This window comes from Bombina bombina, chromosome 5 (assembly GCF_027579735.1).
Source record: "Bombina bombina isolate aBomBom1 chromosome 5, aBomBom1.pri, whole genome shotgun sequence".
NCBI lineage: Eukaryota > Metazoa > Chordata > Amphibia > Anura > Bombinatoridae > Bombina > Bombina bombina.
Genome location: NC_069503.1, coordinates 366,764,338 through 366,778,745, shown reverse-complemented (window position 1 = coordinate 366,778,745; position 14,408 = coordinate 366,764,338). Strand labels below are relative to the sequence as shown.

Sequence of the window (14,408 nt, the reverse complement as noted above, 5' to 3'; positions counted from 1 at the left end):
AAATTACTTAATTACATAATAATGAATGTTTAATCATTTATATGTGGTAAAAGTTCCAAGGCAAGACAGTGAGATGCACTATATATTATAGGCTCACTGGTTCCCTCAAGAGTAAATGCCCAAAAACGTGCCCCATTGTCATGTGATCCTTTTGATAGCCAGTCACAGTGATCACATGTCAAAAATGACAATGGCTTTTCATTACCTCTCCCTTTCTCTGCATATGAACATGTATATTAAACAAAGTGTTCCAATCAGCCAATAGGATTGAGCTCTCATCCTATTGGCTGATTGGAACCGCCAATAGGATTTTAGCAGCTCTAATCCTATTAGCTGATTGGAACCTTTCAGCCAATAGAAATGCAATGGACGCCATCTTGGATGATGTCACTTGCATTCAAGTACCAGTTTATGGCGGCGACCGCATTGAAGAGGAGCTCCGCACCGGATGTCTTCAGGATGGACCCGCTCTGCGCCGGATGGATGAAGATGGAAGAGGCCACATGGATGAAGAGTTCGCCGGATGGATGAAGATGGAAGAGGCTGCTCGGATGAAGACTTCTTGTCACCCGGATAAAGACTTCTTGCCAGCTGGATGAATCCTTCAAGCGGAACTTAAAAAACTGTAAGTGGATCGTCGGGAGTTAGTGTTAGGTTTATTTAAGGGTTTTTTGGGTGGGTTTTATTTTTAGAGTAGGGTCTGGGCAGGTAAAAGAGCTAAATGCCCTTTTAAGGGCAATGCCCATACAAATGCTCTTTTCAGGGCAATGGGGAGTTTAGGTTTTTAAGATAGGCTATTTATTTGGGGGGTTGGTTGGTTGGGTGGTGGGCTTTACTGTTGGGGGGTGTTTGTATTTTTTTTTTTACAGGTGAAAGAGCTGATTTCTTTGGGGCAATGCCCCGCAAAGCGCCCTTTTAAGGGCCATTGGAAGTTTATTGTAGGCTAGGTTTTTTTTTTATTTTGGGGGGGCTTTTTTATTTTGATAGGGCTATTAGATTAGGTGTAATTCATTTTTATTTTTGATACTGTGGTTTGTTTGTTTTTGTAATTTAGTGTTTTTTATTTTTTGTAACAGTGTTTATTTTATTTTTAATTTAGTAATGTTTAATAGTGGATTGAAATAATTTGAGTAAGATTAGGGTTTTTTAATATGTAATATAGTTAATTTAATTGGTAGTTTAATGTAATTTTAGTATAATTGTTAGGGTAGGTTAATTAATAGTTTAGAATTAGTTTCTTTTAATTCTACAGGTAAGTTTAAATTTATTTTAAGATAGGGATGTTGTAATTTTAATGTAAAGTTAGTGGGTTGTTTAGGGGTTAATAGCTTAATTTAGTTTATGGCGATGTGGGGGGCTGTATAGGGGTTAATAGGTTTAGTTAATGGTAGTGATGTGGGAGGCCAGAGTTTTAGGGGTTAATACATTTATTTAGTGGCGGCGGGGGGCGGGGGAGGCGGCAGGATAGAGGTTAATACATTTTATTTAGGTTGCAGCAGGGTCCGGGAGCGGCGGGATAGGGGTTAAACATTTTGGTATAGTGGCGGCGTTTAGTGACAGGGTATAAATAAAGTTGGTAAAAAGCCAAATAGCATCGAGATTGATGACTGTACTTGGTGCATGGCTTTTTGACGGCTTTTTTTATAAATATGGAAATAGTATTCAGGTCCGCGGCCGCCATGTTTGGCGAGCGTATTGGTGCCCGCAAATGCAGCATAGTTGAGGCTTTGATAAATATCCCCCAAAGCTTCAAAATACCTCTAGTGAAATACTCTGAAGTGTCTAAATTCTACAAATATATACTTTTGTGTAGCAGTTTTTAATTTGGTGACCACTATTTAGCTTACACATTTTAGAGTCAAAGTATTAAAAAAAAATAGCAAATTTTTAAGAACACATATATCTATTGATCAAGATATGTAAAACAAAAGCAGCTTTCTTTTACATGAAAATTAAGCTTCGGTTTAATTAAAAAAAAAAAAAATTAAATTCCAGTTTTACGCCACAAATGACAGCCCACAAAAAGGGCTGCTCTACAGGAAAAGTCCAAAAAAAGGGTACAAATCCCCAATTCAGGAATTCCAAAATACAAACATTCTGAAATCCAAACTTTTCAATTATTATTTTTTAATAAAATTATCAAATATTACTTTTTTTCCCATCTGTAAGTCACAATCTTCTCTGCCTGTTTCTTTGCTTTGATTTTTGTGTTCTAAAATGTAAATGATAGTATATATTTATTTAAAACAACTATTGCCTTTCTGATTACAGTACTCTGATATATTTTTGATGGTACTGTGTATACAAAAGTATTCGACATCATATAAAACTACTTTTAGATTGCATGTATAAGCTGTATTATGGCGTAAATATTGCCTAAATTACATAAGATATTGTTGTTTGAACTTGGTTCCATCCCTTTTATAAACCGTCCCATTTTACAGATGCAGATTATACAAAATACAAACTATTCCAAAATCCAAGACTTTTCCAGTCCCATACAGTTTGGATAACAGGCTTTCTATCTGTAGTTTAAACCATCATAAGAAGGGTAAAACACATGGGAAATGGTGCAACAAAGTCTTTCTGCTTTTAAAGAACAAATATCATTGGCTGTTTATGACTGCATCACACATTATTTGGAAGGTGAAGTTGGTGCTAGTTTATGTGTAGTTTTTGTGCTTTTTCTTTGTCTATTTTCATGGTTTATTAATGGAGATGTAGAAAACTAGACGAGCAAAATGAGACTATTTTGCTAACTGACTAACTGGTCAAATGTTAAAATGTGTCAATTTTGCTAACACAGTTTCGGTTTTCCTTGTGTTTTGGACAAGTAGAAATCGTTTGAGAGGATGGAACTGTTTAAACGAGAGCAATGACTTTTCCTCCTTTTCGTATTTCTTATTATTTTTATTGTTTTTTAAAGGCCATTGAAGATACTATAATAATAAGTTACCAAAGCTTGCAGCGCAGCCGCGCAGGAACAGGATTTTTCCTATTGTTTAACCCTATTGTTATCTAGGGTCAGTGATGCAAAAATGATATATTCTAAAGAACTAGTGTATGGAATGTTTACATTAGAACGTCCCCTTATGATTCTTAAAAGTTCATTAAAGCAACAAATATTATCCTCTTCCTCAAGTTCCATCTATGGCCGGCATTTATCATTTGCCAGACGGACAGTGTTTGCTCATGTGAACTTGTCCACCCGGGATCGCAAAATGCGAGCAACCCGTAATTAACATTGCACTAGCGTTTACTTGTGCAATGCCGCCCCTGTGGTTATAGTCCAAGGGCGCACAAGTAGAGTTTGTCAATCACCCTGGGGTGAACTTCCCAGGTTGATTTAATCTGCCAGCTCATAGCTGGCATACTAGTTAGGAAGCTGCGGTTTGATGACCGCTGCTTTCTTACTTTCGGCTTCAGGCTCGCCATTAATGCAAGCCTGCAGCGATCGTCCACCAGAGCTGAATACGCAGCTTGATAAATTGGGGCCAATATGTTCAAAGTCCATCTATCTGAAATATGATTAAAAAATAATTATTAGCTCTTGCTTATAAACAGTGATCATATACATGCAAGATCTATAATGTTATCCATTTGGTATATAATTCTATTTTCATGAAATATTTTTTTAAACGTATTGGATAAAAAGGATGAATGACATATCCGATAGCTAAACATTTTAGTAGTAACAGATTTTCTTCATAATTTGAAATGTATTTGAATTATGGACTAGAACAAATCTTTGTAATTACCTTTTTAGGACTAGATTATGAGTGGTGCGCTGTTGTGTGCACGATATCGGGTTTTTAACGGCTCTTTGCATGCGTCGTAAGGAGTGTGCGTATTACAAGTTAAAAGTAAATGCAAACGCGTGAGCACATTTGAGATTCACGATCATTGGGATAGCACGACTTCAGAGCTCTGGTTAACTGTTACGCTTGAATAAAAAGTGGAAAAAACACATCACAAATTAATTTAAAAGTACAGTTACACTAATATTAAAAGGACACTAAACCCATATGTAAAGCTTAAGAGCCGGACCATTTTTGGTTGAGAACCTGGGATATGCTTACTTATTGGTTTGCGAAATGTAGCCACCAATAAGCAAGCACTATCCAGGGCGCTGAACCTAAAATGGGATGGCTCCTAAGCTTTAAATTCCTGCTTCTTAAATAAAGAGAACGACGAAAAATTGATAGTAGGAGTAAATTAGAAAGTTGCTTAAAATTGTATGCTCTCAAGATCAATTGTTCACTCTCTGTAACATTTATGCACCTAACATGCTAGATTATGAGTTTTGGGACACACTGCAATCCAAAATAATAACATACTCAGAAGGCTATATAGTATTGGGTGGCGATTTCAATATGGCGCCGCAATCCCCCCTAGACAGGCTTCGGCAGATTAACAAACAAGCAAAACAAAAAAGAGACAATCTTGAAGCAAAAATATTCAAAACTTTAACCCAGAATTTAGCTGTTAAAGACATCTGGAGGATTCAAAATCCTGATGTCAGAGAATACACCTGCCTTTCTAAGGCCCACAAAACCCTATCACGAATAGATTTGTTTCTCATTGATGACAGACTATGTACAATGAAAACTACTGCAGGAATAACTCCTGTAACCTTATCAGATCACTCTCCTATTTTTTTAGAATTACAGCTAAATCGATTTATAAATTCGTCTACAAGATTTAGATTCCCATATTACTTGGTGAATGATTCTAAATTTAAGAATAATTTGATCAAGAAATTTAAGGAATACCTTCATTTCAACTTCGAATTTGCTGATCGCCCGGAAATATTCTGGGGAGCTGTTAAAGCAGTCCTAAGGGGGGAAATAACGGCTTACGCCGCTATGATATCCAAAAAGTTGAAAAAGAGAGAGAAAGAGGTCACAAGTTTTGTGACTAATGCTTATAACCGGTACCTGCTGCAAAACACACCCTTCTTTTGGGCCAAATACATAAAAGCTAAGAGCGAAAAAGATGCCATAGCATTATTAGTGGAAACACAGAAAGAACTGAGGTTTCAAGCCAAGCTTTGCCGGTTTGGTAATAAATCGGGCAAATTATTAGCTAAGCTAACTAAAGGTGACAGTAAGCCTGCTATAATTGAAAAAATCCTTCATCAAGGGAACCTATTGGTAAATACAGAAGACATCTTAGAGGCCTTCACAGAATATTATAAAGATTTATACTCTGCAAAACCCGCAGATAAAATTCAGTCTGAGCAATTCTGGGGTCAGGTAAACTGTCCTTCAATCACAGCAGAAATAAACTCTATTCTTAATAGTCCAATCTCTATTGAAGAGGTTAGCAAAACGATTCTTGAATCACCAGCGAATAAAGCAGCAGGCCCAGACGGTCTCCCTAATGAGGTGTATAAGATTCTGACCTCGGATATAGCCCCGTACCTATCTAAAACATTCAATGATTTTTTCATTGAGGGCAAAGCCATACCAGCCGATTTTTCAGCCTCTTTCACAACTCTGCTCGCGAAGGGAGGCAAGGATCCTAGTCATAAGGAATCTTACCGACCAATAGCCCTCTTGAATTCGGACTATAAGATCCTTGCCTCAATCTTGGCACATAGGCTTCAAGGTGGCCTTCCACATATTATTCATAAGGACCAAGTAGGGTTTATTCATGGCCGTAACTCAGCCTCCAAAATTAGGGAGGTCCTTCTGATGACAGAATTCTTCCAAACCAGAGAGAGAGGGACAGAGGGCAAAAAGGACCTTGCAATAGTCGCCATCGATGCGGCTAAGGCATTTGACTCTGTTTATTTCAGTCACCTGTTTACCTCTTTAGCCAAATTTGGGTTCAGGGATAACTTTGTTAACTTTATACATAACTTGTATACATATCCATCTACCAGACTAATAGTTAACAATTCACTATCCTCAGATATCGCAATTGGAAGGGGAACACGGCAGGGGTGTCCCCTGTCCCCCCTTCTTTTTGATATTGCAATAGAGTCTCTTGCTATAATGATCCGACAGAGTATTGAGGGTATTAAATTGGGTGAACATATAATGAAGGCTGCGTTATACGCAGATGATATCCTTCTTTATATTTCAAATACAAAGTCGAATATACCCAAACTGCTTAGTATTATTCAACATTTTGGCTCCTTCTCTGGATATATGGTAAATACTTCCAAATCTGAATTATTTTGGCTAAATAAAAATAAGGATTCAATTAAAGATAGCCCATTTAAAGAGGTCTCTGAATCATTTAAATATTTGGGTATTATTATACCAGTAAATTTTTCTGAGCTGTACAAAGTTAATATAACACCCATATTAACAATGATCTGTGAGAGGCTGAAATCTTGGCAAAGTTTACCTATTTCATTATCTGGGAGAATAGCCTTATACAAAATGATTCTTCTCCCGAAACTCTTATATATATTACAAAATACCCCACTAATAGTATATGGGAAAGACATTAGGCTGCTTAACAGGGCAGTTGGGAAATTCCTCTGGCAGGGGAAAAAGGCGAGAATTTCTCTAACAAAATTAACTTCGGCAAAGGAATATGGAGGTCTAGCCTTGCCAGACATCAGGCAATATAACATGTCTTTTCTTGCAAGAACAGTGACAGACTGGATTCTTCTTAAAGATTATGTCACAAATACTGCATTAGAAGCAAATATCTGTCACCCATACTTTCTTACTGGACTGGTACATTGCGCACCTAAATTATTACCCCCTGAAATCAAAAAGCTTAAAAGTATTTTGAACCCGATTAAAGCCTGGTGGAAAATAGGGAACACCCTTAGCCTGGATTGCGGTGTGTCCCAATACTTAACAATAAAAGGAAACCCAAGATTCCAACCTGGCATAGAAATGGCCATATTCGATAGATGGTCCCAACTAGGACTGGTAAAAGTTAAGCAAATTTTTGAAAACGATTCAAATGTTATAAAAACATTTGAACACCTGAAAAATGAATTTAATCTATCACATAAAGAATTTTTTGCATATCTGCAACTTAGACATTATGGATTAGAGATTACCAGGAACATGGACTGGTCGTGGACCCTAGGAAAATTGGAGAACTGGCTGACTTTGATAAAAGCTGGACGCATGTCGATTACCCCTTGCTATACACTTATTAATGCCAATAAAGGAACCTCTCTATTGGAACATATAGCAATGACATGGTCCAGGTTAATCCCCTCAGAATTGGTAGAATCAAATAGTGTACGGAGGTCAATAGACCAAGTTTCTCGGGCCACCCTTTCTGCCACGTGGAGGGAAGCACACCTTAAAATATTACATAGAACATATTTCACTCCAGCCCTAGGTTACAAAATACATAATTTAGAATTTGGGGCTTGCCCAAAATGCTCCCTCGTCGCGGCAGACCTAGTCCATATGATATGGAATTGCCCAAAGATACGCCAATTTTGGCATAAAGTCGAATTCTGGCATAACAAAAATCTGATGGCTGCTCCTCTGGTATTTACCCTGACACAGATTATTTTTTGTGTTCGGCTGGAAGTACAGCAACAACCTCAGGAAAAATTAACCATTCTCACAATTCTAGCAGCAAGATATTTGATTCTTAAGTATTGGAAGGTCTCAAAGATTCCCTCAATCCTCGAGGTAAAAAATTGTTTGAAGAAACAATGCATGATCGAGCAAAGGGACACCAATATTGACAATGAAGAGGATATAAAAAAATTCTTTCTGAAATGGTCAGCCTTTATCAAAGGCTATCCAACTAATGAAATAGAAACGATAATTTTCCCATTCAGGAATTCGGAAATGGTCTTGCTTAATCTGTGGTAGGGGATGGGGGCGGGGGTTGGAATCGAGGGGTGCATGGACTAAATATATGATCAAGTTAATCTCTCCCCTTTTCCCCCTTCTTTTTTTTTTTCTTCATTCATTTTTCTTGAGTAAGGGGTGAGGAGGGGGAAGACATCCAGGGAGGGAAGGTGAGAGGGGAGGGAAGAAAATAAAAAGGAGGCTTAATACAAATTATATGTACTAACAAACATAAATAATGCAACATGGCAATATGAATTATTATTTATATAATACGGTATGTAAAGCTAATTTTTCTTGATTTGTATTAAGATTGCTGCTGTCATGAATGTGATTCATTTAGCAAATACAATTAATGAAACATGGCAATATGAGTTATCACTTATATAATGTGGTACGTTGTTATTTCTTCTATGATGTAATAGATAGAAGCAAACTGTATCAAGAATGTTATTGCCAAGTTTATGATTCATTGTTTTTTCTTTTATTTACTTTTCTTGTTTGTTTTGCATTGTTTATGTATCATTTAATGTATTAAACCTTAATAAAAGTGTATTTAAAAAAAATAAAATTGTATGCTCTATCTGAAAAAATTGGGTTTAGTATTCCTTTAAAACGGTCTGATAAAAAATATAAAAAAAGTTATAAGGGCTCAAACTACCACTCCACTTGTAATCTAGCCCTTAGAGCTTTATTAGCTGTGTTCTATTTATGTATGAGATGTATTATTATTTGCACTTGATATTGTTTTCTTGCCTTTTTATTTATGATATTAATAGATTATAGAACACATAGTTTTGGTTTGTCTATAAATCCAATGAGGAAATTTTTCAAAATGAGGAAAAAAGATATCATAAGAAAACAAAAATACATATTAGTTGGCAGATGCATTTATCACCTTTCATTTAGAGCAGGGATGTCTCATTTATAGCCTTTGGACTTGTTTTTGCGTCCTTCAAGGAATAGCTGATCTAAAAATGTGTGCTACTAGGAAAAAGTGGAACTAAAACAGTGTGCTTTGGGACTTTTGGTGGGTGGACAAGCAGATGGCCACAAACAACCCTCTGGAAAGCAGACATCAAATGGAGGGCATCATGCAACCTTACCTAAATCTGGAACTGTGTCAATGAGAAATTTAGAGAAATATATTATTATTTGTGTGCTTAATAGTCATAACTGTATAAGTGGCCCTTAACGTGATGGTAAATTTCAGACTTTAAGAATGTTGCAATGAAAATTATATTCTATTAAAGTGTATGTATATATATATATATATATATATATATATATATATATATATATATATATATATATATATAATGAAAGATTTATAATCCTTCTTGGTATTTTCTGTTCCTCTGCCCCCATTCATTTCCTCTATTGGCTGGGCTATAATATAGAGATCAGTCCCACCCACTCATTGCATAGGCTTGCTAAGGGACTTCAAAGGGCTGGACTTTGAGTGTCATATGACACACACACTAATTGGATGTTGATTGGAATTGTCATATATAAAAAAGTTTATCCATGTGGGCCGACATAACATTGTAATAGAAGCATTAACTTTAGGCACAGATGTAACCCCTTTCACTGATTAAAAAAAAAAAAAAAAAGGTGGTACACGTATACTTTTTTTAATGGCAGAGATTACATATATGGCATTTGATTAGCTAAAGTTTACCATCACATTAAGACTTCTAAAATATTGATCTTGTGGCCAGGCCCCATAGGAAGTTGGAAGCTATAAGGTCATTGAGAAGAATCATTATGGAAAATTTGAATATATTTGCCCCATTAGAAGTTTCCCAAACATAATCTGTCATGTATCTATCCAACATAAAGTTCCTATACCATTTACATCACCAGATTGTTTTATGTGTCATTAACCAGCACTTCCATAAATATGCTACCTGTATGCAAGTCCCTGCCTTGGGTAACTATAATTAACCAATTAAAAAAACTATATAAAATTAATTTTGTTATTTTGAATAGTTTTGCTTAGTATTCTTTTTCTTCAATATTACAGATATAAATATTAATGGTAATATGTTTAGCACATATACCTACAGAAAATGGGAAACTTTTAAACCCTGCAAATAAAATGATATGTTTAACCCCTATGATGCCTAGGTGCTGACTCTGATAAGCAATCTGTTAAAACGAGATTAAAAACTAAGAGTATATAAAAGCAAAACAACATGTAGGAAACATCTGGTGGGGAAGTAATATATCACGAATGGAGTTCTTTTATGCTAACTGAAGTGCAGTAGTAGTAGCAGGTTGTAGCGGCTCCTGTCAGGTGGAGCGGGTCCTAGCTGTCACACAAGGCCAGCCGCTGTCACTCCAGCTGTGAGGGTTGCTCGGATCCCTCCTTCTGCTGCCCCAGCAGCAGCTGCCTCCTCCCCTTCTCTCAGCTGCTCCCTACCGCCGCCTCCTCCGCTCCCGACGCCTGTACAGCCTCCTCCCCTTCTGCATCCCTCCCTCCTCCAGCACCGGCTGCCATCCTACAGCCCTCCATCGCTGTCCTGCTTCCCAACCCCTGGGACCTCAATGTCCACACCATGATGACGGGCATCGCCGCCGCCTCCTTCTTCTCCAATACCTGCCGCTTTGGGGGCTGCGGGCTCCACTTTACCACCCTGGCCGAGCTCATCGAGCACATCGAGGACAACCATATCGGTGAGTACCCCATGGGTGAACTCCTACTCCCACCCCAAGACGGGGCATCCTGAACATCATTGGGGTGTTCATAAGCTCAGTGCACCCTCACTTTTTATATGCAAACGTGCACCATTGCAAAGCATTGGGGTATACTGAAGTGCATCGCATTAGCTGACATCTGTGCATTGGAGTAGTATGCACTGTTAAATGGGTCTGTGGGGAAATCCCTAATACATACATAAGTCATGCACTATACACATATATGCGCAGCCAGCCATGCATTGCACGCACCACCCCCTCTGCACTATATACTGCACACAGCTGTGCGGTGCACCCCTCTCCGCGCGCCCTGCTTAGGTACGGTACACGCCCCCTGGGTGGGGGATACATGATGCTTCAGCCACCACCACCACGACCTCCTCCTCCACCACTCTGTCCCGGGCCCGTTTAGTCGCCCTTAGCCGCTAGTAGCCTGAGTCCTGTCAGTAGTGTTGCTAGGTGTGGTGGCTGCACACCTCTACTAGTGCACGCCTGGAGGCTGAGAGCAACTGCAGGTCACGCAGTCAAGGTGTCACTAGCTTGGCATCCTCTCTGCAGTGTGCCTGTCCAGCAACGGAAGGAAGGCAGAACATATTATATATAAATAAATAAATGTAGCTAGGGGGCGGCTCGGCTGCGTGATCTGTGTATTATTATTATGATATCCGCCGTGGCGCTGCCATTAATGTCTTACTGTGGGCTAGGCCTGAGGAGAAGTGGGTGTGTGGGTGCAGAGGGAATTGGGGTCCGTGGCATTAATACTCCGTCAGTGATAAATGATTATGGGTGCTGCTGTAGTCATGCAGCTGCTCACAGTTTATGTTATACCCATGGGTAGCCATTTAACACCTTTTCTCCTGAACAGTTTAGACTGAACCTACTAAAGTAACTGTTTTTGCCCTAAGAAAAGCTAAAACCAAAAGACTGATTGTATAATACAGGTTTATTACTAAACTGTTCTGTTACTTGCAAAGTGGATTTATAACTTGTAACACTGACTTTTTTTATTTGTCATAGCATTTAACATTCGTAATCTGGAATCAACCTGTTACCCTTTTGATCATTATCTTAAAAATGCTCTCTTATTTATGTGGACCATTTGCAATGTCATATACAGAGTGGTAATAGCACTGGAGACATCACTAAATGGGATGTCACTTCAATGCTCATATGTGCTAATCTTTATTGATGTCCATTTTAAAGGGACAGTAAACACCTAGATATTTATTTTGCCACTTTCATGTTATTTAGCTCTGAAAATTGTGGCTTTTCTAATTTTTAGAAGTGAAAAAGCTTAAATGACTGTAGATAGCCTTGTCATTTGCACACTCAAAGCCAAATTGGAGCCTCCAAATAAGGCAAGTGGCGGGTGAAGTTTGGCTGTTTAAAAAACAATTGCAGCAAACACAATGTTAATTTGACAGATGTTGAGACTTGCCTGATACTGTATTTCTTCTATAGCAAGACAAAAGAAATGTGCTGTGTCCCTTTATGCATCTGTGTAACTCTATGCCTGAAGTATTATAGCCTATATTCTTTGTGCCAATGCAGATAAATTTGTATTTTTGAAAACCATACATGATAATAAATGTCATTTTCTTTATTGTTAATTGAATGTTTTGGTTTAAAGGCTCACAGTTATTTCAAAGTGCCATTATAGTGTTAAAGTTGCATGCTCTAACAGATTCAAGTGTCATTCTCTAAATCCTTTAGAGCAGGGGTCGCCAACCTTTCGAACCTCAGGGACTACTAAACTCACAATTTTGAATCCTGTGGACCACTAACATAATAATAATTGTTTTATATATATATATATATATATATATATATATATATATATATATATATATATATATATATACATACATACACTAACACACACATACTGTACATAACTAGTATAACCATAGCTAAGTTTACATTATGTATATATTTACATGTTTAAGAATAATTTTTTGGAATTAACTAACTGAATGACAAAACTGAGAGAATACTTCCTAATGAGTAGGGAGATTGTAATTTAACTCCTCCATTTTCACTGATGCCCAGCCAGGCACTGTAGGGAGTTGCGGCACGACAGGGTGACACCATCAGAGGAGACTAATTCCTGCTTGATGGTATCAAGGACCACCAACATCTTCTCGTGGACCACCAGTGGTCCATGGACCGCTGCTTTAGAGCATGTCATTTTAACACTAGCGACCCTCTATGATATGAGTTTAACCCCTGCAAAGTTCTGCTTGGGACCCGCAGAGCAACTGGGTCATGTGACTAGCACTGCTGATTGCATCCGTGGCAGTTTCCACTTGGGACCAGCAGTGCTCTGTGAGCCCAGAGCGGGACTTTAAAGGTACATGCAACCCAAAAAAATCTTCCATGATTCAGATAGAGCATACAGTTTTAAACAACTTTTACAATGTACTTCTATTATCAAATTTGCTTTGTTCTCTTGGTGTCCTTTGTTGAATGAGCTGCAATGCACTACTGGGAGTTAGCTGAAGAGATCAGGTAAGCTAATGACAAGACATATATGTGAATTCACCAATTATCAGCTAGCTCCCAGTAGTGCTTTGCTGCTCCTGAACATAGCTAGGTATTCTTTTAATTAAAGGATAGCAAGAGAATGAAGCAAATTAAATAATAGAAGAAAATTGGGGAAGTTAAAAATTACACTCTGTATCTGAATCATAAAAGAAAAATGTTGGGTTTCATGTCCCTTTAAGTATGTCTTTAACCCCTTTGGGGAGGATCAACAAATAGCATTAGAGGGTCACCAGTTTTACAATTACATGCTCTAACAGATTAGAGTATGTAATTTTAACACTGTGATGGCCCCTTAAAGGAATAGGCTGGTCAAAATTAAACTTTCATGATTCAGATAGAGCAGGCAATTTTAAAGGGACACTGAACCCAATTTTTTTTTTCTTTCGTGATTCAGATAGAGCATGCAATTTTATGCAACTTTCTTATTTACTCCTATTATCAATTTTTCCTCGTTCTCTTGCTATCTTTATTTGAAAAAGAAGGCATCTAAGCTATTTTTTGGTTCAGAGACTGGATAGCACTTGTTTATTGATGGGTGAATTTATCCACCAATTAGCAAGAACAATCCAGGTTGTTCACTAAAAATGGGCCGGCATCTTAACTTACATTCTTGCTTTTCAAATAAAGATACCAAGACAATGAAGACAATTTGATAATAAGAATACATTAGAAAGTTGCTTAAAATTGCATGCTCTATCTGAATCACAAAAGAAAAAAATTGGGTTCAGTGTCCCTTTAAGCAACTTTCTAATTTACTCCTATTATTAATTTTTCTTTGTTCTCTTGTTATCTTTATTTGAAGCCATTTTTGGTTCAGCACCTGGGTAGCGCATTTTTATTGTTGTCTAAATGTAGCCACCAATCAGCAAGCACTATCCATGTTCTGAAACAAAAATGGGCCAGCTTCTAAGCTTACATTTAAATAAAGATACCAAGAGAACGAAAAAAATGATAATAGGAGTATATAAGAAATTTGCTTAAAATTGTATTCTCTATCTGAATCATGAAAGTTTCATTTTGACTAAACCACTGGTTTTCAAACCTGTCCTCAGGCCTCCCCAACAGTCAAGGTTTTCAGGATTACCTTGGAAGACAGAAGGTAAAATAACCATGGTTACTAATCGGCTGATTGTTTCGCCTGTGCTCTAGTTCAGATATCCACAAAATGTGGCCTGTTAGGGAGGCCTGAGGACAGGTTTGAAAACCAGTGGACTAGACTATCCCTTTAATTTTATTAGCTAAGTAGAATGTGTACCTTAATGCAGGGCTCGAAAAACCAGGGAACAACGCTCCTAGAATTTTTCCCCTGGCTTCTAACTTTTTTGGTTAATATATATATATACACCATTGACTCCTAAAAGTATATGTGGCTTATAA

At 37.6% G+C, this 14,408-nt stretch overlaps 1 protein-coding gene and 1 long non-coding RNA gene across 2 annotated transcripts in view; one reads left to right on the top strand and one right to left on the bottom strand.

The window, feature by feature from the left end:
* Window positions 1-14,408, bottom strand: part of LOC128660373 (uncharacterized) — a 233,830-nt gene that overhangs the window by 110,456 nt on the left and 108,966 nt on the right. The gene's annotated exons all lie outside the window — the stretch shown is intronic.
* The window catches only part of JAZF1 (JAZF zinc finger 1), a 619,397-nt gene continuing 615,253 nt past the window's right edge, over window positions 10,265-14,408 (top strand). Inside the window, exon 1 of the mRNA XM_053714185.1 lies at window positions 10,265-10,466. Coding sequence (XP_053570160.1) covers window positions 10,349-10,466 — 118 coding nt within the window. The 5' untranslated portion in view covers window positions 10,265-10,348. The remainder of the gene's footprint in view (window positions 10,467-14,408) is intronic.